This window comes from Nyctibius grandis, chromosome 3 (genome assembly GCF_013368605.1).
Source record: "Nyctibius grandis isolate bNycGra1 chromosome 3, bNycGra1.pri, whole genome shotgun sequence".
Classification (NCBI taxonomy): domain Eukaryota; kingdom Metazoa; phylum Chordata; class Aves; order Nyctibiiformes; family Nyctibiidae; genus Nyctibius; species Nyctibius grandis.
The window spans coordinates 75,246,346-75,273,348 of NC_090660.1; the positions used below are offsets into that span (position 1 = coordinate 75,246,346).

Consider the following 27,003-nt stretch of genomic DNA (forward strand, 5'->3'; position numbering starts at 1 on the left):
AGTGGGTACTGTATGGCCCCTTCAACCGCTCAGATCAGTAGGAAGCAAGCATGCTCAGAAGCCATTTATTACTCTGTCCAGATGTTCACAGCGTATTCCTTTTGTTTTGTGCCTTCAGCTTGTACTTCAAAACTTTTTTGGGTGTCATTGTACATTTTTTTTTCCAAGGCCTCTCGAAAGAGGCAGTAAGGACTCATCTGAAAAAGAGAATGGTTTGGGCCTGCTGAGACCTAAAGATTTACTCCCAGATTTGTGTTTAAAACAAACAAACAAAACCTCCACACCCAACAATCTAAAAAGACTCCCAAAACTGCCAAAACAAACCCAAAATGTAATGGAGTCCATCAGCTGTAATATGTTTTGTTGCAGAGCTTTTGTATTACGACTATCTTGTTCAAATGATCCTGAACTTGTAAGTTTATTTAGAACTGAGAACTGTCATTTCATAGGAATCTTTGGAAACATCAGGACAATTGTTTTATTTTATTAGGGAATATCTTTTTACTTCAGCAGAGCTGATTTTGACTGCAGTGTGCACGCTATTCCTGCACAGATAACTCTTCTTTATGCATTCAACTTTTTTACTGGAAAGATTCCTCCAGTCCCTCCTCCTGCCTGTTACGATCTCGGTCACACCTGAAACAAGCACACAAAAAAGAAACCCTGGTATCTAAGGGATCTAACCCCTTGTTTGGTGTGTGCAAAACCAGAATTAAGCAGAAGCTGCTGCTGTTGTCTGGCAAGGAAGAGGCTTGAAACTCAGGCTCCTCATATGTGTGTGTGTTTGTGTATATATAAATATACTTAATGAAATCTTTAGGTGATCACATGCTGTATTTGAAGAAGAACAAATTTGGAAGTTTCTAAATAGTTTGTGAAGCAGACTTCTTGCTTCCCAGCTGGCTACTTTTAGGCAAAGTAGGTTATCTCTTCACCACCTCCATATTAAATCAGATCACAGATCATCCTTTCGCTCTGCTTCAGTTCACCATTCTCACCATATCCCATTTACAATTACGACGTTGTGTAATTCTAATTGCACTTGGTCAGTCTAGGACTGTAAGCCATTGTTCTCTTAGCCTTTTAACATCCAGGTACTGTGTAAACCAGTTTGGCTCTTTATCAAAGAACTCTAATCTGAATGCTATTGCGAGATTTAAATACGAGTAATTTTATGCTCAATAATAACATATATCTTTGTTCTTTGAGATGTAAGATGGTCATACAATGTATTAATGAAATGTAGGATTTAATGAGCAACTGGTCTGATTCTGTCTGCAAATCATGTCTTGAAAAGACGTATATACGTAGATAAAAACAGTACTGATCTTGTACCATCAGCCAGTAGAAAATAAAGGTCTGCTGATTTGTGACAGAATTCATAACACATCTGCGAATGAATCTGATGTGCATTTGTGGAGGGAGCATGCCACCAGAAAGTCAGAAATACTGGAAAGCATGCCTTTGCAGTCTTCTAAGATGAGAAGGGGAAATCTCAGCTCCATAAAGGGAAAACCTAAATATCTCTATACAAATGCTGTGATGTAGATGTAATTGTCACGGTTTAAAGCTGGGCCAGCTATTAACCCAGTTGGCAGACACTCTCTCTTAACCCTCTCCCCCCCACCCTCAGGGAAAGGGAAAAGGGAGAGAGACTTATGGGTTGGAAAATTAAAACAGTTTTAATAAACTATAGTAATGAAAAAAGAGTATAATAAGAATAATAGAAATAATCAAATATATACAAAACCAAGATCAAGAGCTTGGAAATCCTCCTCAGGCAGAGTTGCTCCCCCCAGCACAAGCAGAGGGGAAAATGCAGTAGCTCCCCCTGCCATCACAGCTGCAGGCTTTTAACTGGAGAATTGGCAAAGCTGGTACCAATCAGTGGGAGACAGGAGGGCCCCTCCCTCCTGGGCCCCACCTCCAGGAGGCAGTGGGTTAGTGATAAATAGGAAAGTGAGAATGACGTGTATAGGATGGAATACCTTGCTGGTCAATCTTGGGTCACCTGCCCTGTCTGCTCCTCCCTGCAGGTACGACCCCCCTTTGGCTCTTCACTCATAAGCAGTGAGGAATTTAGCAGTGACCTTGGTTTCTCTAAGACTAATTGGCCTGGTTTGGGCCAAACCAGGACATTCCACCCCTTATTCCATACCATTCACGTCATACTCAGATCACCACTACCTTTTCATTTTCAAATATATATACACATATCACTAGTTTATGATTCATCTTTATGCAAAAAGTTCATCAAGTTCATTTAGATCAGAATTGTGGGTTTCCATCTGGCTAGCAGTCTCTCAGGGCAGGAGACATGGTATGAGTTTTGTCACAGTTCATGCCCACGGGTTGCAGGTTAAAGATGTCAGTCTCGAGGAGGTTACTGGATGCCACTTGCAGCTAGCCCCGGTCTCATCACCGCTGTCTTAACCTGAAAGACACTTATGCAGCAAGAACATACAGTTCAGAATTAAGTAGTCTCACCCAGAATCAGATCACCTTCAGGGACACATCGGACTTCACCATCTTGCAACATCACCCACCAAGTACATCCAGGTCCCTGAGCAAAAGCAATCCCACGAATGGGTTTACCTTTGCCCGTTGCAGGAAGAATCCAGACAGTTTTTTCCCAACAGATTCCTTTCATGCACCACAGGGACTTTATCTCCTTCTACTGTATGTAGAAGGTCTGACAGAGCAGGGCCAGCTCGATTGATAGATCCCCTCGTGTTAACTAACCAGGTAGCTTGTGCCAGATGCTTATCCCAGTTTTTAAAGGTTCCACCCCCCATTGCTTTCAGGGTAGTTTTTAACAGCCCATTATACCGTTCAATTTTCCCAGAGACTGGTGCATGATAGGGGATGTGATATACCCATTTGATGCCATGCTCTTTGGCCCAGTTGTCTATGAGCCTGTTTTTGAAATGAGTCCCATTGTCCGACTCAATTCTCTGGCGTGCCGTGTCGCCACAAGATTTGCTTTTCGAGGCCCAGAATAGTGTTCCGGGCAGTGGCATGGGGCACAGCGTATGTTTCCAACCATCCGGTGGTCGCCTACAACATGGTAAGCACATAGAGTTTACCCTGGCGGGTTTGAGGGAGTGTGATATAGTCAATTTGCCAGGCCTCCCCATATTTATATTTCAACCACCGCCCCCCATACCACAGAGGTTTTAACCGTTTGGCTTGCTTAATTGCGGCGCATGTTTCACAATCATGGATAACCTGTGCAATAGAGTCCATGGTTAAGTCCACCCCTCGGTCACGAGCCCATCTGTATGTTGCATCTCTCCCTTGATGACCTGAAGTGTCATGAGCCCACCGAGCTAAAAATAGTTCACCTTTATGTTCCCAGTCCAAATCTATTTGGAACACTTTAGCAGCCTGATCAGCTTGTTGGTTGTTTCGATGTTCCTCAGTTGCCCGACTTTTAGGTACGTGAGCATCTGCATGACGTACCTTCACGACTAGTTTCTCTAGCCGAGCAGCAATATCTTGCCACAATTCAGCAGCCCAAATAGGTTTATCTTTGCGCTGCCAGTTGCTTCGCTTCCACTGCTTTAACCACCCCCACAAGGCATTTGCTACCATCCATGAGTCAGTATAAAGATACAGCCTTGGCCACTTTTCTCGTTCAGCAATGTCTAAAGCCAGCTGGATGGCTTTTACCTCTGCGAATTGACTTGATTCACCTTGTCCTTCTGTGGCTTCCGTGACTCATCGTATGGGACTCCATACAGCAGCTTTCCACTTCCGATGCTTTCCTACAAGACGGCAGGATCCATCGGTGAACAGGGCATACTGCTTCTCATCCTCTGGTAGTTCATTATATGGTGGGGCTTCTTCAGCACGTGTCACCTCCTTTTCTGGTGGCATTCCGAAGTCTCTGCCTTCTGGCCAGTCCATGAGCACTTCTAAGATTCCTGGGCGATTAGGGTTTCCTATTTGAGCCCTCTGTGTAATTAATGCAATCCATTTACTCCATGTAGCATCAGTTGCATGATGGGTAGTGGGAACCTTACCCTTGAACATCCAGCCTAGTACTGGTAATTGAGGTGCCAGGAGAAGTTGTGCTTCAGTACCAATTACCTCTGAAGCAGCTCTAACTCCTTCATATGCTGCCAGTATCTCTTTTTCAGTTGGGGTGTAATTGGCCTCGGAACCCTTGTATCCTCGACTCCAAAATCCTAGGGGTCGACCTCGAGTCTCCCCTGGTACTTTCTGCCAGAGGCTCCAGGTAGGACCATTGTCCCTAGCTGAGGTGTAGAGCACATTAACATCTTGTCCCGTACGGACTGGTCCAAGGGCTACTGCATGCACAATCCCTTGTTTAATCTGTTCAAAAGCCTGTCGTTGTTCAGGGCCCCACTGAAAATCATTCTTCTTTCTGGTCACTTGATAAAGAGGGCGTACAATCTGGCTGTAATCTGGAATATGCATTCTCCAGAAACCCACAACGCCTGAGGCGGCTTGTGTTTCCTTTTTGTTAGTTGGTGCGGACATAGCTGTTATTTTGTTGATCACCTCTGTCGGGATCTGGCGACGCCCATCTTGCCATTTAATCCCTAAAAACTGGATCTCCTGGGCAGGTCCCTTGACCTTGCCTCTTTTTATGGCAAAACCAGCTTTCAGAAGAATTTGGATTATTTTCTCCCCTTTGTCAAAAACTTCTGCTGCTGTATCACCCCACACAATGATGTCATCAATGTATTGCAAATGTTCTGGAGCTCTACCCTTTTCTAGTGCAGTCTGGATCAGTCCATGGCAAATAGTAGGACTGTGTTTCCACCCCTGGGGCAGTCGATTCCAGGTATACTGGATACCTCTCCAGGTAAAAGCAAACTGTGGCCTGCACTTTGGTGCCAAAGGAATAGAGAAAAATGCATTAGCAATGTCTATGGTGGCATACCACTTGGCTGCCTTTGACTCCAGTTCGTATTGAAGTTCTAGCATGTCTGGCACGGCAGCACTCAGCGGTGGCGTAACTTCATTTAGGCCACGATAGTCCACAGTTAATCTCCATTCTCCATCAGACTTTCACACTGGCCATATAGGACTATTAAAGGGTGAGCGAGTCTTGCCAATCACTCCTTGATTTCTAATTGTCTAATCAGTTTATGAATGGGGATCAGGGAGTCTCGATTGGTGCGATATTGTCGTCGGTGCACCGTGGTAGTAGCAATTGGCACCTGTTGTTCTTCAACCTTCAGCAACCCCACAACAGAAGGATCTTCTGAGAGGCCAGGCAAGGTAGACAGCTGTTTAATGTCCTCAGTCTCTACAGCTGCTATACCAAAGGCCCATCTATACCCTTTTGGGTCCTTAAAATACCCTCTCGAGGTAGTCTATGCCAAGGATGCACGGAGCATCTGGGCCAGTCACAATGGGGTGCTTTTTCCATTCATTTTTAGTTAGGCTCACTTCGGCCTCCAATACAGATAACACTTGAGATCCTCCTGTTACTCCTGAAATACTGATAGATTCTGCCCCTTTATGATCCGATGGCATTAGGGTGCACTGTGCACCAGTGTCTACCAAGGCTCGATACCTTTGTGGTTTTGATGTGCCAGGCCATCGAATCCACACAGTCCAATAAACTCTGTTGTCCCTCTCCTCCACCTGGCTGGAGGCAGGGCCCCCCTAATTAAGAAATGGATTCGTGCTGCTCACAGGGACTGGACCTTCATTTCTCCTATTCACACTTGGGAAAAAAGGATTTGAGGCCCATCTACCCTGACTGGGGTCCTGCTCACTGGTAACTGGAGCAGCCATCCTTCTAGAAAAATTCTCTCTGGTATTTCTTTTAGCTTGCAACTCACGCACTCGTGCCTGTAGGGTACTGGTAGGTTGTCCATGCCATCTGCTCATGTCCTCCCCATAACCACGCAGGGCAAACCACAGGATACCTCGTGATGCGTTCCGTTTCCTTTGAGCTGGTCCTGTAGGAGAGTGTTTTCTCCTAACAGCTGCAACGCGCGCCTGTGTAGGTAGAGAGTCAAGTTTATTCTCGATCCTGGACAGTTTGTCTAACAGTTGTTTAAATGAGTCCTTGTTTTCCTTAGTCAGTTTTTCCACAGCCGAGATGCGTGCCTGCAGTGGGGAAGAAATACTATCTTCATACTGTCGCATGCAGTTAGCCATTTCGCCCACACTAGGTTGTGCCATAGCATCTTCTCCCCAGACTAATATTGACAATGTATGGGTATATGTCGGTGGAGCATTCTTCACAACCTTCCGGAACATGGATCAGTTGCATTCCACTTCATCAGGATCTACAGGATCTACAGTGTCCCGTGGGTGTCTATAAATGATCTCTTGCACAGCTAGTTCTCTAAGGTAGTTAATACCTTTTTCTATAGTGGTCCATTTGCTTAGGTGGCTCATAACATCATCTTTATAGGGATACCTGCTCTTTACAGCTGACAAGAGTCGCCTCCAGAGACTGATAGTGTTTGACTTTCTTGCGAGCGCCTTATCAATACCACCATCTCTGGACAGGGATCCCAACTGTCTGGCTTCTCTGCCATCTAATTGCATGCTATCTGCCCCATTATCCCAGCATCGGAGCAACCAGGTAATAATAGGCTCACCGTCATAACGGCTGAAATCTTTCCTTATATTTCTCAGGTCCTTCAGAGATAAGGAGTGGTAGGTTATCTCTATGTCCGAGTCCTCCTCTTGTGATAGTTCTGCTTTAGAAGGACCTTTCTTCTGTGATGGGTCTGCTTTAAAAGGACAATTAAGGAAACCCCCATCTGTGTCAGGCCCTAACTCTGCCTGAGAAGGGCCCTCACCTGGGTCATATGATGGTTCTGCCTTAGAAGGCTCTGAGTCATCATCCTTCTCTTCACAAGCTGATTTCTTTTGGTATTTCTTCCTGGTTACAGGAGCAATTGGTACAGATTCAGTAGATGCTGGGGTCTGAGTAGATGCAGTGGCTGTCATGGGAGTGCTGAGACTTGTTAGAGTCTGAGTAGCTACAGTGACCATCTTGGGGGGTGTAGCAGCTGTGGTGCAGGCTGCTAAGGTTTCAGTGGATTTAGTGGCTGTAGCAGCAGCACACGCTGTAGGATCTGAGGTGGTTGCATAACACCTACAACTGTCCCTGCACCGATATTTAATCTTATCCCACATCAGAAACACATTCAGGACAACCAAAAATAAAAACATGCCACCTAGACAGCACCATCCTAATTTCGCAAAGTCTAATGGAATCAGCTTGGCAGAAAAGGAGAAGGTACTATTTCCCGAAGTAAAACTGGAAGTGTAATCATTAACAGAATCAGCTAAAGGACGCCTGGAGCATGCAGATGAAGTCGCTGCTACTGATTCGCGATTAAAGCTGCCCATCATTGTGTCATAGAGATAAGAGATTGGAATAGGAACTGCCCAGTTTATCACAGCATAAATCAGTATCAAACCCCATACCAAAACAATACATTTCAACCAGCACCCACTGCTAAACTGCATGTAAACATTCATAAGAAGCAAGCAATAACACAGTGCCCATGGCAGGTAAGGCATCATTGCAATACTCAACTGTGAAAGAAACTCTATAAAAAGATGAGATAACACAGCATTCAAAAATGACATCACCATCTTCACTATCTGTTTTAATTTCCAACCCCTCGTAAATCTCAAAGGAAGAAATCTGATATTCTTTCAGCTGAGCTCTCTGGGTTTCCTCCCACCAGAGCCAGGATTCAACTTATCAGAGCAACCTGTTGGAGCTTCTCTCTTGCCCCACATTGGGCACCAATAAATCTGTCACAGTTTAAAGCTGGGCCAGCTATTAACCCAGTGGCAGACACTCTCTGTTAACCCTCTCCCCCCCACCCTAAGGGAAAAGGAAAGGGAAAAGGGAGAGAGACTTACGGGTTGGAAAATTAAAACAGTTTTAATAAACTATAGTAATGAAAAAGAATATAATAAGAATAATAGAAATAATCAAATATATACAAATATATACAAAACCAAGATCAAGAGCTTGGAAATCCTCCTCAGGCAGAGTTGCTCCCCCCAGCACAAGCAGAGGAGAAAATGCAGTAGCTCCCCCTGCCATCACAGCTGCAGGCTTTTAACTGGAAAATTGGCAAAGCTGGTACCAATCAGTAGGAGACAGGAGGGCCCCTCCCTCCTGGGCCCCACCTCCAGGAGGCAGTGGGTTAGTGATAAATAGGAAAGTGAGAATGACGTGTATGGGATGGAATACCTCGTTGGTCAATCTTGGGTCACCTGCCCTGTCTGCTCCTCCCTGCTCCTCCCTGCAGGTGTGATTCCCCCCCTTTGGCTCTTCACTCGTAAGCAGTGAGGAATTTAGCAGTGACCTTGGTTTCTCTAAGACTAATTGGCCTGGTTTGGGCCAAACCAGGACAGTAATAAATCTTCTGAATTGTAGGCAAATAATTTCAAGAGAAAGTCTTATATAAATCTCTCAAATAAGAGAGATGAGGCTGAGGCAGGTAATGTGATGAGGGATTTAAAATTACTGATACGATGATTTTGAGGAATGAGTGAGTATAATGAAGAAAGAGGAAGGTCAGAATATTATGAAAGGATTTTACTAAGTTTGTAGTGACATATGCATGGAAATGATATATGATGGACTTCATACATACAGAAGAAGATGATGTATTTCAAAAGATCTTAAGGGAGGGTGATATGGTCTTTATACAGTTCTGCATGCTTCACACAAAGCCATCCATTTGAAAATGACCAGTGCTTGTTGATCCTATAGTTGTGAAGATAGAAGTTTATGTTTTAAAAACAAGCAAGCAGAAAATGAACCTTGAAAGGAGAGACACATGCCACTTGATGTAATGAAGTAGATTTTAGTTTTAGTACCCAAGCATTAGTTGGAAGAGTAGGTAAGTAAGAAGAACTAGGTCTTCTCTAGAAGTAATAAAAATTTCAATCAGTTCTAATTCTGCTTAACTTCCCCCTTAGTTTTGGTTCAATAGAATGAGTCAAACTCATTGTTGAAACAAATTCTGTTAAAACTCAGAAATGTCCCATGACAGCATATCTGTTTTGATCCATTTTCACTGAAGTGCAAAATGGTTCACTGAAACAGCCTGTGTATGCCAGCATGCAGAGCAAATTTCCACCATGTTTTTGACTGGTTTCCCACCATCCATCTAGTGAGATGCAGTCCAAACTTCCTGTGTTTGCAGGACATTTCTCTGAAACTAGGGACCAGACCATTGTCTCTTGAGCAAGTTTCCCTACTTTCCAAGGATAGGGTCTTGATACTTTTATTTTCCTGATGCAGGTCGGTCCATATACTCAGCAGTTGCTGTCCTGGAAGCTTCACAGCTGTTGAGTAGACCTTATGTTTCATTCAGCTTCTGTCCCATGACAAATTTTATTTCAAAATCGTATGGTTTCTCAAAAATTATGTCCTTTGGTATTTTGAAAAATGTGGTTTGTTTCAAATTAACATGATATCAAATTCCAACTTGTTGAAATTTTTTGCGACCTGGGAGATCTAAGGTTTGGTCATCTTTGTACCTGGTTATACTATGTTAAATTATTGCCTGTTTGTATTTTGGTGATACTGTGAGATTTCTGTGGTGTGGTGAGTTCAGTATAAATATGGAAAGAAAATTCTGTCAAACTGCAAGTAGGCTGGAGTGAGTGATGCTGTAGAATATAGTATTGGTACACTGAAGGTAGATGAGATGGCTGAAAAAGCAGACAGTAAAGGAGCATGTGATCTCAATCTAAAACAAAGGTGAGCGAAAATAGAGAGACCTCATTATAGAATTTCTTTTCTAGTTTACTGAATATTTGTATTTACTGTTAGTAAAAGTTTAGAAAAAAATACTGGATGGAACATTGTTTTGTGTAAATAAGAAGAAGGATGAGAAATACTGAATATTTAATATAATTATGCTAGGGTCTATGAATGGAGGCAATTTTTGGTCACACAAAAATTTAGATAACTTTTAATGAACATAGTGGTTCCTAAACCAGGGAGTTATAAATTAAATGATTGGCATTTAAAAGTACAAACAAAAATTATAAGCTGTCCATCTGAGTAGAGGCTGGTCATACCCTAATACCTTAAGACCTGTGTAGAGGCTGGTCATACCCTAATACCTTAAGACCTGTATCTATTTACTAAGAACCACCATAGCTCATTATTTCCATTGTCCTCAGAAGGAAATACATGACTTGTCTTCTTTGAACACAAAAGCAGAACCGGACTCTGACACTCCAACTTGCTCCTCTCTTTGCTTTTCCTTATTGAGGTCTTTTCCAATGTCTCCTTTGTCTTCTGTCTTTGAGAATGTCTGTAATTGCAGTCTAATATATTAACTCCTCTAATACTTAGCCAGGTTCCTGAGTGGGTGTTACAGATCCGAATATACTCTGGGTTGTCAGACTCTGTATAGATGTCTGGTTTGAACATGGCTTGAACATGGTGTATGGGAGATGGAATCACGTTCTTTGTGACAGAAGGACTTAAACATACCATTGTCCCATTTCTTTGCCTGGAAAAGATGGCTATTGACTTAACTTCAACTTTCTCTTCTAGAGTTGATCCAAAGTGGAGCAGATTCTATATTCACACAGAGGGCAGTCAGCAATAAGGCAAATTTCAATAGTAACAGTTATAACGCATTTTGTAATAGCTACCAGAACTTGAAGTCTGAGCATAATTTCCCCATACTGACATAAAAGCACTCTGAAATTCCAAATGATCATAAGATACAACTTTTTTTCCATGATCTGTAGGAGTCTGCAAGTTTCCTTCTTAGTATGTAATGAAAATGAAATTTGTAAGCATAAATTAGTTGACAGCTGTCAAAATAGTAAATACAAATTTCAAAGCTGGCCAGGATATATTGGACATTACAGGCTTTGTTTTTGAAGTTATTTTAAAGTAAGTAGTTAGCAACCATTGGTAAATGCAACTGGTCCTTTCTGTTGGGAATGTGGACTAGGCATCCTCATCTTCACACCAGCATGTGTAGTTCTCAGCACAGTAATGCTGTGTTTGGAGACAACCCAACAATTGCATTTGGTGGCGAAGGCAGCAGATCACTTAGTTCAGAACACTGGCAAAAATAACATGTTAAACTGCAGTTCTATAGAGAGCATCATTTTTGTTTTCCTTTCTACAAATTGTTCAAAATATTCACATTGGTCAATGCAGCTCTCTTCATTGCGGGTCCTACATATCTCAGAAACTCCTTCTCTTCTTCCGTGCCTTTGTAGGTAAAATTAGCTCAGCAGTTGAAAAACTGTTATTTTAAGATTAAATCAAAGGTTTTGGTAATAGATAATGAGTAGGAGACTGTAAGCTCAGGACTGTGCTTCCCAAAGATCGAGTTTGTTTAAGTATTAGAATAAAGCTTTTAGGCTGTACAGCATGAACAATAGGGACATACTTTGTTTCACTGTTTTCATGAACTGTTATCTACACTTTATGATTACAAAAATTGTATATACATGTTTTAAAAGCTTTTTCTGAAATTCTTATTTTTTCATTTTGATAAAATGACTAACAAAGCCAAAAGTACCGGTTACTCATTTTCATTTTGACTTTTTTCCTTATTGGCCCCTAGGACATACAATTCTATTTTGATGTAAATTAAGTACCTTCATATGCAATATTTTTATTACATTTTTCTGTTATTGCGTTATTATTTTTAATTGCTAATATTAATTATTCCTATTTACCAATTAATTCAGTCGCAAGAATCATCCCAAGTATGTATTTGTTCATGGATGTTTTCATTTTTACTTCAAATTGACCAAAGAAAATATTTCCAGCTGTGAAAATAGGAGGATAGTTAAGTAATTTCCACTCAAGGTACTTGAGCTTGTAAACTCATTGTGCAGCTTTTTTTCTACTGTAGAAATCTGAACTACCAAATCTAAAATTCATCTATATATCTGTGTATATTTAGTGCCAAGGTCAATAGAGCATCCTAAATGGGACTGGAGGACAAAACCGGAGAACCATGATTTTGATGAACTAAATCATATTCTTCAAGAGAGCAAAAAACTTGGAAAAGCCCTTGAGAATCTGTCTCGCAGTAAGTTGATTGATTTTAGTTTTTTAATGTAACTATGCAGCTTGAATTGTAATTTGGAAGTATATGTCAAGAAAGTGGTCTTCTAGTCAATGAAGACCAAATTCATTGACATCAGCAGTTACATTCCTGTTAATGAGGTTTACAGAATGTCTGAGATAATTTAGCAGCTCTCCTGCTGACTGAAACTACTTGCCCTGCACCTCCTTTTTTGTTACATTAGTTTTCTGCCAGTTTAGAGAGCTGAATTAGCTCATAAAGAGATCAGCACAAGAGGCTGGCTTGAGGACAATGGTGGGAATATGCGGCAGTAAGACTGCTCCTTTGGGTTGTAGCAGTTAGATTGGATTTACTTTTGTGAAACCTTAACCTCTTTGATGGAGATCAGACCTGTAATTGAAAAACAATTAGGTAGTTGTATTCTTGACCCCAGTTAATTCCTTCCAATTTTCAAAAGCAATTCAAATAAATATCTTAAAGCATCTCAAATAAATACTCAAAAACGTGGTAGCCAATTATTTCATAACAAAACCCAAGTATTAACCATTAAAAGACATAGTCAAACAGGAGTGGTGTTTAAAAATAGCATGCTCGTGTAAGGAATAGCTCTGGGAATTACTGGATATGATGAGGAGTAGCTTTTTTTTTTTTTTTTTCCTTTCTTGTAGAAGAGGATTCTGAAGTACATTGGTGGGAACAAACACTACTAACAATTATCAAAGTATAAAAAGTACTTTCTGCTGTGGTACATGAAAACTAAGTATGGCATGGTCTGGGAGACATTTGAATGAAAAATATTTTCTTTCTCCTCTCATTAAACTTTATCCATGGCAATTCTTGATTCACTGGAGAAACTGCAGATTTCAGAGGTCGGAAACAGAGCTGAATGAAAAATAGGAGGTCTGTTTTGTGGAGAATTTTGAGATTCAGTATTTTTCCAAATTGTGTCAAATACCGAAAACTAGTTTGCCAAAACTCATCTCTCCCAAAAGTTTCAGGTTGATCACAACGATTATATTCTGAGCAATTTTCATATTTATATTAATTGTAATAGTGTAGTTACAAGGCTCTTTTTGAATACATTTCTAGTAAATTGGTCTACCTGCCTCTAAGGAGTTAAACCACCTCCAATCAGGGTCTCTGATTTGCAGCCCCACCATTGCCTGACCGTGTTCCTTGATGGGTGCGAGTGTCGTTTTCAAGCCTTTCTCTTTTAGAGACTTGTAACCAAGCTTACTACAGATACAGAAACATTTTTTTTCCATTTCAGAAAGGGTTATTTATTCACTGTCTGGAGATAGAAACCAATCAGATGTGAGAGTTAAGATAAAGAACTCAATCCACTCTTCAATCCTACATCTTTGTCTTTTCTTGTGGATGTTGTGTAGGTTCCACTGAGCTCTGGGTTCTTCATACCTAAAATACAGTTTGCAGCATTCTGTACCTCTCTTTGCCACAGAGTTTTCTACCTGGAGTGCAAAACACTGCAGCTCGTCTGGATCCGACACTTGGACTGGAGGTGAATGTACCTGATCAGTGTAGTTGGAGTCAGGTTTTCATAGTTATGAAACATTCTTCACTATTTCTTGCTAGTACTTGATGTTTGCTGATGATTTATCAAGATAATATGGAATTTCAATCCTATCCCCCAGAGTGCTTTAAATCACTTGCAGCCTGACTAAGTTCACTTTCATGAATGTGCTCTCTATTTCTTCATCCAGATCATTAACGGAAATATTGTCAAACCTTTTCATGATTCCATTTCAGATCTGACAACTAGCCCTTGAAAGCTACTCAGTAAGTGTGTTTTTTCCCACCAGATGTTTATCTACCTTGCAGTGATTTCACCTAGAATGTAGTTCACTGATTTGTTTATTGGAGTATCATCTAGGACAGCAAACAAAGTCTTATTATAGCTGAAGTATTTTACATCTACTTTCTCCTCTTATCCACTAGGCAAGTTTTCCAGTTGAGAAAGCAATTAACCTGATTTGATACAATTCATTCTTGATAAAATCACGTCATCTGATTCTTACCACCTTTCCTATCCATTAAATGTTGATAATTTGTTTATTTAACAATTTTGTTAAATATTCTTGCTGCTGACAGATTTAGGCTTGCTGGTTAGTAGTTCCTCACATCTTCCCTTTTTCTTTTCTGAAGAAAGATACAGTAGTTGCCCTTTTCTATCCTCTCCATTCCTGAAAGACAGTTGCTAATGAATTAGAGGTTTCTTCAGCTAGTCTGTTAAGTGCTCTAGAGTGAATTTCACAAGATTCTCGCAACTTGAATGTATCTAAGTCGTCAGAATATCTTTCAGCTTTCCGTCATCTGGCTTGCAGTTTTTCCTCTAAAATCACTAGCATTAAGCATCTGACCACAGTTAATTTTTTTGTAAAGACTGAAGCAGTGAAAGTGTTGAACACTGGGATTTCTTTGTATCATCTGTTATTTGCTTTCCTTCTCTTTGATGTAATAGTTCTGCATTTTACTTTGTCCTCCTTTCCTAGTGTATTTATAGTATCTTTTCTTGCGGCTTTTTATGTTCTTTGACAGTTGTTAAGTATTTTGCACTTTAGCCTTCTTGGTTGTATCATTTAAACACTTGCATCAGATTAATTCTAAGCTGTATGTCCTTGTTTCCAGTTTTTGTACTCCTGATTTTCAGATGATTTCAGAAAAGATATCTGTTCTGTGCTGTGATTTCTTACGTTAGGATGATATAAAAATTCAAAATGAAAAATGTGAAAAGCTTGGAAAAAAAGAAAAAGTATAATTTTGAAAATAAATGTGGTTTTATTGTTCTCCCAAGGGTAGAATACAGATTGCAACAGAAAATGACTTAGAGGGTTTCAATGAATAGGCACGTCTAGAACTTCAAAAGTATAAGACACATGAAACTCATTCTGTGCTGTACCCAAAGAAGCATCCCATGTGGTGAATTTTACAAAACCCATGACAAGGTCCCTTTGCTACCTTCTCCAGTGTTAATGCTTATTTTGGGCAGACTAGTCAGTGGTTTTGATTCTACAAGCATGTTCATAAAGTCTGTGAGTCTAATGCTACATTTGATACTAATCTTGTTTCAAAGCAGGGACAGTCTCAACAAATAGTTGAGTATGCAAATGATCACAACATACTATTGATGGCTTTTTACAGCACCTTCTCATTTCGTTCTTCAGTATTTTAACAGCGAAAAGTGCCACGTAAACCAGATGTCCTGGAATTCATTTCCATTTTTAAAGATAAGCTTTGGATCTTTTGGTGAGTTTCCAGGACTTCATTGCTTGCTATGCAGCTGACATAGCCTATGAATGAAACTCTAGTTTCTATTGCTTCATTCACTATGCAGTCTAGATACCTGCTTTGAGACAAACCTGTGCACTTCACACAAAATTGTGCTTGAAAGCTTCGGAAGGCGAGGCTCAGGCACTTGGATGTCTGGTCTCTCCTATGTTCAGTCCTCCTAGTGATTAAAACTGAACTTCCTTATATTTGGAGCCCTCCTCCCAAGCCCCATCAAGACAATATCACAGAATCACAGAATCAACCAGGTTGGAAGAGACCTCAGGGATCATCGAGTCCAACGGTTGCCCTTGCACCATCCTGTCAACTAGACCATGGCACTAAGTGCCATGTCCAGTCTTTTCTTAAACACATCCAGAGATGGTGACTCTACCACCTCCCTGGGCAGCCCATTCCAATGTCTAATAACCCTTTCTGAGAAGAAATTCTTCCTGATGTCCAACCTGAATCTCCCCTGGCGAAGCTTGAGGCTGTGCCCTCTTGTCCTATCGCTAGTTGCCTGGGAGAAGAGGCCAACTGCCACTTCACTACAACCTCCCTTCAGGTAGTTGTAGACTGCAATAAGGTCACCTCGGAGCCTCCTCTTCTGCAGGCTAAACAACCCCAGCTCCCTCAGCCGTTCCTCACAGGTCAGACCCTCCAGACCCTTCACCAGCTTGGTCGCCCTCCTCTGGACTCGCTCCAACACCTCAGCATCTTTCTTGAAGTGTGGGGCCCAGAACTGGACACAGTACTCAAGGTGCGGCCTCACCAGTGCCGAGTACAGAGGGACGATCACTTCCCTAGACCGGCTGGCTACACTATTCCTAATAGAGGCCAGGATGCCATTGACCTTCTTGGCTACCTGGGCACACTGCTGGCTCATGTTTAGCCGGCTGTCGATCAGCACCCCAAGGTCTCTTTCCACCAGGCCGCTTTCTAACCACTCTTCCCCCAGCCTGTAGCGCTGCATGGGGTTGTTGTGGCCCAAGTGTAAGACCCGGCACTTGTTCTTGTTGAACCTCATGCCGTGGGTCTCGGCCCATCTATCTAACCTGTCCAGATCCCTCTGTAGGGCCTTCCTACCCTCCAGCAGATCGACGCTGCCACCCAGCTTGGTGTCATCTGCAAATTTACTGAGGGTGCACTCAATCCCTACGTCTAGATCATCTATAAAGATATTGAACAGCACCGGCCCCAGAACTGAGCCCTGGGGAACACCGCTAGTGACCGGCCGCCAGCTGGACTTTGCCCCATTCACCACCACTCTCTGGGCTCGGCCATCCAGCCAGTTTTTAACCCATCAAAGAGTCCACCCATCCAAGCCCCGGGCAGCCAGTTTGTCCAGGAGGATGCTGTGGGAGACAGTGTCGAATGCCTTACTGAAGTCTAGATAGACTACATCCACAGCCCTGCCCTCATCTACTAAGCGGGTCACTTTGTCATAGAAGGAGAGCAGGTTGGTCGAGCAGGACCTGCCTTTCATGAATCCATGTTGGCTGGCCCCGATGTCCCGATTGTCCTGCATGTGCCGTGTAATGGCACTCAGGATGATCTGTTCCATCACCTTGCCTGGCACCGAGGTCAGGCTGACAGGCCTATAGTTCCCTGGATCGTCCTTCCGACCCTTCTTGTAGATGGGCATTACGTTTGCTAATTTCCAGTCAGCTGGAACTTCTCCAGTTAACCAGGACTGCTGGTAGATAATCGAGAGTGGTTTGGCAAGTTCGTTTGCCAGTTCCTTCTTTACTCTGGGGTGAATCCCATCCGGGCCCATAGCCTTGTGGGTGTCCAACTGGCACAGCAAGTCACTAACCATCTCCTCTTGGATCCTGGGAGGTTCACACAGCCCCCCGTCCCTAACTTCAGGCTCTGGGGGCCGAGTCTCCTGAGGACAACCGATCTTGACATTAAAGACCGAGGCAAAGAAGGCATTGAGCACCTCTGCCTTTTCCTCATCCCCTGACACTACACTACCCTCCTCATTCAGTAAGTGGTGGAGGCTCTCCTTGACCCTCCTTTTGCTGTTGATGTATTTGTAAAAGCTTTTTTTGTTATCTTTGACTGTAGCAGCCAAATCAAGCTCTCATTGAGCTTTGGCCCTTCTAATCTTCTCCCTACATGACCTGGCAACATCCCTATAGACCTCCCAAGTTACCCGACCCTTCTTCCAGAGCAAGTAGGCTCTCTTTTTTTCCTTAAGTTCTAGCCTAAGTTCCCTGTTTAACCAGGCCTGTCTTTTTCACCGACGGCTTGTCTTCCTACAGACTGGGACAGCCTGCTCCTGAATATTTAACAATTCCCTTTTGAAGCATGTCCAGCCTTCCTGGACTCCTTTGCCCTCCAGGACCGACTCCCAAGGGACTCGGTCCACCAGCCTCTTAAACAGGCTAAAGTCAGCCCGCCGGAAATCTAAGGCAGAAGTTCTACTCTTGCCCCTCCTTACTTCCCCCACTATCGAAAACTCTAACATTTCATGGTCGCTACTCCCAAGACGGCCACCGACCCTCACATCTCCCACTAGTCCTTCTCTGTTCACAAACAACAGGTCAAGCAGGGCCCCTCCTCTAGTGGGCTCATTTACCACTTGCATGAGGAAGTTGTCCTCCACACATTCGAGGAACCTCCTAGATTGCTTCCTCTCTGCCATGTTGTATTTCCAGCAGACATCCAGCAAGTTGAAGTCGCCCACGAGTACATATGTGAGTAATTCTGTGCTGCAGTAGATCTGAGGAACCAAAAGTAACTTCACACTCAATATTAAAAGTATCCTATGAGTTTTGAGAGACTGGAGAAGAGTATTGCCATAATTATGGTCTAAGTGCATTGGAGCTTGGTGATTTAAGTATACCATTTTGAAGAGGCCTACCCATGTGGGAAACCTGGGTTTTGTTTGCTTCTCCAATCAACTGTGTGTCATTGAAGTGGATTTTGAACTATCAAGTCAACTACTTAGGGGAGATTTTGATTTATGAAGCAACATACAGGAATATACAGCATTTCCCTTGTGCATGTTTCATTTTCTTCAATTGCAAGGTCTCTCATCTTTATTGCTGTCATCCTTCTTCGTCTGCTGATCATAAGTAAGAAAAGTTCCATGCTGTTTCAAATGTATGCTCTTGTATTTCCCCTTCTGGCCGGTTTGCCTTTTAAAGAGAGTTGAAATCTCCTGTATAAGGTCTATATAAGCTATATATCCTGTATAAGGTCTATATAAGCTAAGGATCTTGCTCATTAATATACCTGTCTTCACCCCTAATTTTCTGAGGATGGAAAAATAGATAACAAGAGATGGAAACCAGTTAATTATGTGTATTTTGAGTGCGAAAAAAATGAGGACTAAATCAGCAAGAGCTTGCTGCAAAGTAGGTGTGAAGTCTGCCAGCATTGTGAACAATTTTGTCTTTTACATGAACAGTTAAGGATTAGAGTGCATATTGAAAATGTGTGCATATTGGATGTTTCAATTTACACATGGTAACAGCATTTGATGACTCTTAATGTGTTCTACTGTGAGATAGGTACTTTTTCATAATTACACCTAGCCTTTCAACAGAGAGAACCAACTTCTGGTAGTAATGTTTGAATCCTTGTTAAGGCCAGGTGTTTACTACAAATCAGAGGGGAAGAAAAATATTTATCATACTTTAATTCAATGGATATTCTAAACTCAGAAAATGGTAGTAAGTTAACATTAACCAAAGCTATTTTGTAACCAATACAAGTCAGTTAGTTGAAGGGAATCCCAGAAATGATGGTACCTAGCTATAACCAATAGGAAAAAAAGTACTCTTTTTTTTCTTAATTTGGAAGGGGAGTAATCAATAAATAAATAATCAGTAAATAATAAAGCCGTCTGCAATCTAGTAGAAAATATTGCTGGAAACTGTAAAGAATCATAGAATCACAGAATGGTTGAGGTTGGAAGGGACCTCTGGAGATCATCTGGTCCAACCCTCCTGCTAAAGCAGGGCCACCTAGAGCCAGTTGTCCAGGACCATGTCCATGGCTTTTGAATTTCTCCAAGAATGAAAGATCTCTGAGTCTCTCCAGCATATCTCAAACAGTTATTTGTCATAATGTTAGCGTCAGTTGATGTTGTTTATGCATAGCTTAGGAAAGACAAACATGATCTTCCCCCTTTACGAAAAAGATAAAGTAGTGAAACGTAAAAGCCTATGTTCTGTTTCACTTTTATGGGGAAGAAGATAATCAACAAGAGTAAAACTCTCATAACAATAAGGGTAGAACTAGTTCAAAAAAAGATCAGACTGTTAAAAAACCACTAAAATCATGTCCTCAGTTTTGTGGATGAACCTGTGAGTATGTGGGATGTGAGAAGTTTAATATATACATCATGAACTACTTCAATGCATTTAGCAGTCTCTGAAACACATTAGAATGGGTTTCATTCAGAAGCTTCTACACTGTAGGAAACTACTAATGATTTATATTGCAGTTATGGAAGATGTACTTGGATGGAATGCCACTAACATTTATCAGAGACCTCTGAATTTTCTCATTGAAACCAGGCATTTCTTATGATGATGATATAACTGTGAATGCACACCTGCATGACATGTTACTAGACTTTTATCAATCACCTCATGAGGGGCATTGTTTTAATACATAATACTTTAGGGGTTTTTTTCAGTCATACAGTTGTTGATCTGAAATGGAATTTAGTCTGTAAAAATGACTTATCCATGATCAGTTGAGCATCTAGCCTTAGATGTATTCTGCTAATCGAAGCACAAAACTAGTCATTGGTATTCTGTAGAGGACTTTTCCTTTCTTCTGTTCAGGCTGAACTTTAAAATCATGTTATCCTTGTGTGAGATCAATGTTTGTGATTTGAGATCAACATTTTCAGATAAGCTCAATCAAACCTTTAAGGAAGATAATTTTATCTTGGTATTGCTGCTGTTATCCGATACTGCCTTTGCTCTTAAAATCCATTTGCTTTTAGTGTGATGTATGAGTAATAATACAAAATAGTGATATTTTCTGAGATTGAAACAGGAAGAATGTGAACATAATTATTGCTATTCAATTATAAAGTGGAGCTTATATGGCTGGTAGATCACTGTTACTTTTCCTACAGATGTTAAATTTTTAATTATCTTTGTGGAGGTATTTGCCATTCTGATCTAGCCTACTCTAAGTTTCAGGACTAGAGTCTCTTTTTGAGTTACAGTGTCCTTTTCTGGAACAGTATTTGGCTTGCTAGAAGTTTCCCTAATGTTATTGCAGAACTGGGCTTTGTGTAAGTGTCATCTCAGATATGGTACTTTTTAGTTCTTAGAAGAAGGGGGTTGGCATTCAGGGGGTAGTAGAAGTGTGAGCTATGACTCTGGCCGTTGTGGGCTATCCACCTTAACCTACTAACCAACCTACTGCAGCGTACACCTTTCCCTAAAATCAAGAATTCTGAAAGATTCTGCGGTGTTGATTATTCTCTTCTGAGATGACCTTGGCCTAGGAGAGTTTCTGGGACATCATATTTGGTGGGTACTTTACATTTTGTTTCTCTCTGTTTGCCTAATTCATTACTCACCAAACCTAATCCTGAAATCCATATTCTCCATTGGTGCCACTCAGAAATTTGGATGTCATAGAATCATAGAATGGTCTGGGTTGGAAGGGACGTTAAAGATCATCTAGTTCCAACCCCCCTGCCACAGGCATATAGAAATGCTGCAAGTCTAAAGCACAGATCCTTTTCCTGGGGGTTAATAATTTTTATTTTTTTAAAGCCACTGTGGAGAGGAGAGATTAAATTTGTGTTTCCTAGATAGTGACTATACTGACGTATGGTGTGCTGATATGTTAATGTGTGGTGCCTTGTAGATGACACTGTTTCCCTTGTTCTTATATGGCTAGATGTTGGGAGGAATATTATCCTAATTCAAGATGGATACCACTACAGAAACTTGATACATAGTTGTTTGATAATATAAGGACATATGCCCCTCATTGGCAAGAACTCTGAGGTTTCAATTCAATATGCCTTCACAGAAAATCTCTGAATTACTACTGGAGGAAATATGTCTAATTTTGAAAGTTGTAAAGTGACTCAATGTAAGTAAAGGAAATAATACAAGAATGTCCGTTATGACAGTCAATGATAAATCTATTATAAAGTTCCTATACAGAAATGACTGAGCTGTTTTGGTTCTTGTGTTTCTGGGGAAAATACTTTGTTTGGTGCAACCAGAACAACTATTTTATGTCCTTTATAATCCAAGGGTGATGTGAAATAAATAATTTCAATTTACCTCGTTTAATACATGGTGCAAACAGGCACAGGGGCTAGAATTTACTATGCTGCCAGCTGCAGTATGGCACAAGGTTTTGCCATGGGAAATGCAAGTACATCTGAGATGGCCTGTCCCACCAGTGAGGGAACATATGCTTCCCCTGATTTACAATGGATAGGAGAATGCATTGGGACAGTTAACTGCCGGGCAGTTGATACATGATACAATATTCCTGTGTTCTTGCTCAAATAATAATGGTAGAATAATAATGCTCTTTCTCTCCTGGAGTTTGTTACAGAACCTGTGATGCACTGTGAGCTTGACAGTCCAGCCATCCACAAGTTCCCTGGCCTAGACTGATCCTGAGAATGAATTTTGTGAAGTTACTCAGAGTTGCATTGGGGATGTCTTACTATGTTTAAACTCTGTATGTCACAACCTGTATGTCAAATCCAGAAGGCATTGCTTGGCAAGTAGGAGAACTGGCTATTGGGAGCTCTGTGGCCATCTTCTGGATGTTTAGGAAAATGCATAAGCTATTTGTTCCCATTGAGCTGAATAACAGTAGTCTGGCAAACATTAAAGTAGTAGCATTTTATTTTCTTATGACTGGGTACACATTAGACTTGTCAGATGTACATTGTGCATTTAGAAAAATATAAGTCTTAGAAAAATCTCAACTGATTTTTATTTTGTGTTATCTCTTCCCATAATTATTTAAGGACCACAAATAAAAGCAAAAATGGTGGATGTCTCTGAAGTTTCACAACTTTCATTCTTATCAGAACACTTGTTCTATAATTTTGGGTGTGTATAGCATATGAAGATATTACAAGTTTTTAAGCTACTGTAAAGCTGGTCAGGAATAATGCAGCAAGCAGGGATTTTATGACTTGCCATTTCAAAAAGAGTTGAACTCGTGTGGTGCCTGTTGGTTTAAAAATTAATTTTATGCTGTTGAATTAAGAGCATCGAAGCGTAAAAATCACTCTTCAAAGAGGAATAATACCACTGAGAGGAAAGACATTAGGTACTGGATTAATTGTATTTGTTGCAGGAGAGCGGCAACAAATAAAACTCTTCTGCTAAGAACTGCCTATGAAAGAGCTAGGCATTTTTAAGACTCATGGAATTGTTATTAACAATGTTCATTTTTCTTTTGAAAGAAAGTTAATTTCCTGGTAAGCTAGAAATTAAGCAGAATGTCCTAAGCAGAAAGTCCTGTCTTTACTGTGGAAGATACTCATTCTAGACTCAAAAGGGATTTTATTTCATTAAGGCATGGTGCAGGTACATTTTGGGAGGTGGCTTTTTCATCAAAGAAGATTCTATAATGCTGTAATGATCATCATCTTTATTTCTTCATTCTTACCATTGTGCTGCTGCAGATTGCCATAGGGATAGAAGATTGGGAAGAGAAATCTAAGATAACTGTGTAAAGAATGGTTTTAATAATCCATGCCAATTTTTAAAAAATGCATGACCAACAACTGGTTTAATATTTTAGGTATAAAAAAGCCGTAAGGTACATGGCTAATACAGGGAGATATGCTTTTGGGCAATCTGCTTACTGTAGGCATGATAATAGTAATTAAACTATCATAAGTATTAATAAATTGCATTGTTATTACATTGTCTGGCAGTGATGTTTCGTTTAATCCTAGTGTGCCAGACCTTTCTTGCAATTAGAGAGTACCTCTTTCTTCCAGTTCTCTTCAAAAACCAAGCTATTGACAGGATGACAGTGTTTAATTTGAGAGAGGCTGTGCTAGCATGAACAGCCCCACTCCAGATTTGTTTCTGATCAGAGATGGCAATAGCTGTGGATGTGGAGCATTTCTGAAGGACTGTGAGAGCATGTTCAGACCAATTACTTTATTGTTCCAGCAGCCTTTACAGCACAGAGGGTCATTACACTCAAAAGTAGAAACAAGTGCCCTGAATCTGTCTGTGTAATTCACCAGACAGCTGAGTGGGCTGGGTACTTGTGATGCCTGATCAAAATTCAGCCCCCTTAATTACTTGTAAAAGGGAGGATTTTTAAAGACATAAAATTGGCAGTTAGTTACCTGACTAATTCCCACTGTACACCTTGTCTGTGAGCCTTAGCTGATGGTGGCAAGCAAACCTCTCACCTCGTTAGTTGGAACACTGCACTTTGCAAAAAGTAGGAATGCTAGGACTATTGTATAGTTGTCAATCATAGTATGATATAAAACTATAGGAAATGTTGTCTGTGAGAAACAGCTGTTATGAGAAAAAGGGTAAAGCATACTCTATTTCTGAAGGATTTGCCTTTGACATCAGAAGATCTTCCTCAACAAAGGCAGGAGAACTTTTTCAACAGTCCCCTTCTTATCTGCTGCTCAGTGACTTGAGGCAGAGCAATGATGAAGCAGCCCTAAAAATTCCATCCTCTACGTTCACCATCATGCAGAGTCAGGCTTTAAATGATTTAAGCTGCGGGAAGTCAGCAACAATTGTTCCTAATAACTTCTATTCTAACAAAGCCATTTGATTCGAGCTTGAACAAACTAGATGTGTCAATTTTTCTGGTGTTAGAGCTTTTTGGCGATTAGGATTAAGTTGTGATCAAAAAAGGCTACAGTTTGAGAAGTGACTAATTTGTTAGGTAAAAAGTTTTTAGTGCATGGACATTTTGGCTACACTTATGGATGTTTTGCCTAAACCTGAAACATAGCAGTTTCCATTTAGAGTAGTTTCATGGAATGAACTGTCCCTTTGTCTCTAGTATTCTGTGATTTTTGCAATGACACTTTCCTGTTTAGAATCTATAAAAAGTAAAATTTCTATTTCTTCTCTTACGTTGTATGAAAGCCACAGAGAAAAAAATGAAAATAGCTGTAAAAGGTATAGAAAGCACAACCAATTATTTGTTGTCAAATATACAAAATAAGTGAAAAGAGGCTTTTCTTTTTGAAAAACCCTGGTCTCTGGATATTAGTAATTACATGAACCAGAGATAGTAATCATTGTTATCATTACTTTGTAGAAATTCAGCTATTTTAAATTATCCATGTATTACTTGAAAATAAAGTAACTGACAGTAACCTATCTGACTACCAAAAAAGTCAGGAATGTGCTAAGGGTTAAGAGAGAATAACAGAAATCCTGAATAGTCCTGTATGATAATTATGACTATCTCTAGTTGCACTCTCAGGATTCTGGATTAAGGTGATTTTTTTTTTTTTTTTTTAATGTTGTGGTATATATGCAATGAGTTTAATTTTTTGAGGAACTACTTTGTGAAAACTGGAGTTGATATTATTCCACCTGAGATTACACCCAAAACATGACCTCACAGTTGTGATTTTCTGTCTACTGCACACAGGGTGCAAGTTCCCCCTCTTCTCAACTTCAGCCATGATATTTTGTCAGAAAATTGGTAAGAGTGGGCACAGACTATGTGTGTGGTGCAGTAGTGTCTTGGAAGAAAATGAGAAACTTTTTTACACCCACCTTTTTATGGGTTAATTTATTCCAATGTCTGCTAATGGACTTGTATTATCAGTAACTAATGGAGTTTTCTTAATGTTAATAGGGCTCAAGCCCTAACATAAAGATCTGTATGACTGACAGTATGGTAAATCCCACCTGCAGAAGAATCACCATGCTAAGGTTACTGTAACAAGCTCCTTAAGAAATTTCTTCCCAAGAATCTTTTTTCTTTTCTCTTGATACCACATCAGAGAGAGAGAGAGAGAGAAAGAGTTTGCAGGTTTAATTCTGTGGTTGCAAAGACAAAAGTTTTCTAAACTTTTAAAATTTTATTTTGGCAAGGTCTCCTCAGAAACTGCTATCTCTCTACATGCTTATATAAGAAATACATTTAGTTTTGGTATCTTGCTACTGTTTGCAGTTTAGTAAAGAAGAAATTTGAGTTCAATTACTCAGCTTAGTCTTCTCTAAATTCAGAGTAAATTCTGGGGAACCGATGGGACTTATACAAAAAAGCATTTTACTAGAAGCACTCCTTTAGATTATGGATGCTTTTCAATTTTATGTGTTTATATGTAACCTAATCAGAGAAGTCAGAGCTTTTTGTGTTGTTTTTATAGTGGTACGTACAGTTTTTCTCATTTGCTATTTGGTACTTTCAGTACTGATTTTTGATTAGCAACATGAGCAGTTGAATAGTAAAAGCATTTGGCATTTTTTGGAATAGAGTCTTGGAAATGGCAGGGTTACCTTCTATAGTTTCTTTTGCCATACTTGAAAACAAATATTTTTAACGAGTAAGACAGCACAGGAAAAAATTGCTCTGCAACTGTGAAAGCAGGAAAAAAAGGGAATCAACCTCCAATCTGAGGAAATAAACCCCTATCAAAACAAAATGAACCATCTTAACGTTATGGGAAATTGCTGAGAAAAGGTTGGTTGTCTGTTCAGAGAGAGCATTTATGGTTGTAAAATGGATTGACCTTGGTTATGCAAAATACATCCAATGTGATGGAAAGCTGGTTGATGGAAAACAGGTTTTCAAAGCTGAGATAGAGAGAACCTTAAATTAGGTTTTTCCTGCCTCCAAGAGTGCAGTTATCTTCTCTCTAGTAAATGCTTATTGGGAATTGAAGGAATTCATAACACATTTAATTATTCAGGTTGGTGCAACCTGCTGTTTATACTGTATGGACATTAGTGTAGTGTCTGGGCTAAACAAAAGTCTGAAGTTATTAAAATGGGTTAGTTGCTAAGGGACATGGAAGGGTTGGAAGGGTTAGGCAAAATGGATCTTTTTCAATTTAATCTACTTTAGAACTATTGAATGACTGAAAATATTCTGTTAACTCCTGGCATATTTCTTATGTGTTGATGAGGTTTTAAAATTATAATTGCAGTTCTCCTAGCACTTAACTGTTTTTAAAACAAAAATCGGTATAAGGAAGTCATCTAAACTAAGAATTAGCCATATAGAGTTAATGATTAAAAGTACAGTTAAAACCCGAAGAATTAATGTAATTATGGTATACCAAATAGTAAGAAATAAAAATACCATGGAAATAAGCTTATACTGCTACAATCGTTAGTGAGATTTTAGAAAGAAGAACTCTTTGCTCAGCTAATGCGACATATTTTGCAATATCATCTCTTGCATTCCTTGGAAGAAGTTGTCTTGATAACATGATATGAATTAGAAAACAACTTGCAAGTGTGCTTTCTTCCTGTGCATGGGTACTTCTCCACTGTATTTTTACCACCAGGAGATGCTTATCTCTGGTTTTTGAATTGAAGTTCTAACCTGGAAATGTTTCTTATGAAACCTCACAGGGACCTGGGAAATACTTTGCTTTCAATATATTAGAATTTTCAACACGACAACATTAAATGTATAAATACTTGATCTCTCCATGTGGTATGACTGAGGCGTATAGATGTGTTAAAAATTCTGA

General features: G+C 40.3%; 1 protein-coding gene across 1 annotated transcript in view; it reads left to right on the forward strand.

Annotated features, from left to right (window-relative positions):
* The window catches only part of C3H8orf34 (chromosome 3 C8orf34 homolog), a 193,757-nt gene that overhangs the window by 39,892 nt on the left and 126,862 nt on the right, over nucleotides 1-27,003 (forward strand). The window contains exon 4 of the mRNA XM_068396838.1: nucleotides 11,922-12,050. Coding sequence (XP_068252939.1) covers nucleotides 11,922-12,050 — 129 coding nt within the window. The remainder of the gene's footprint in view (nucleotides 1-11,921; nucleotides 12,051-27,003) is intronic.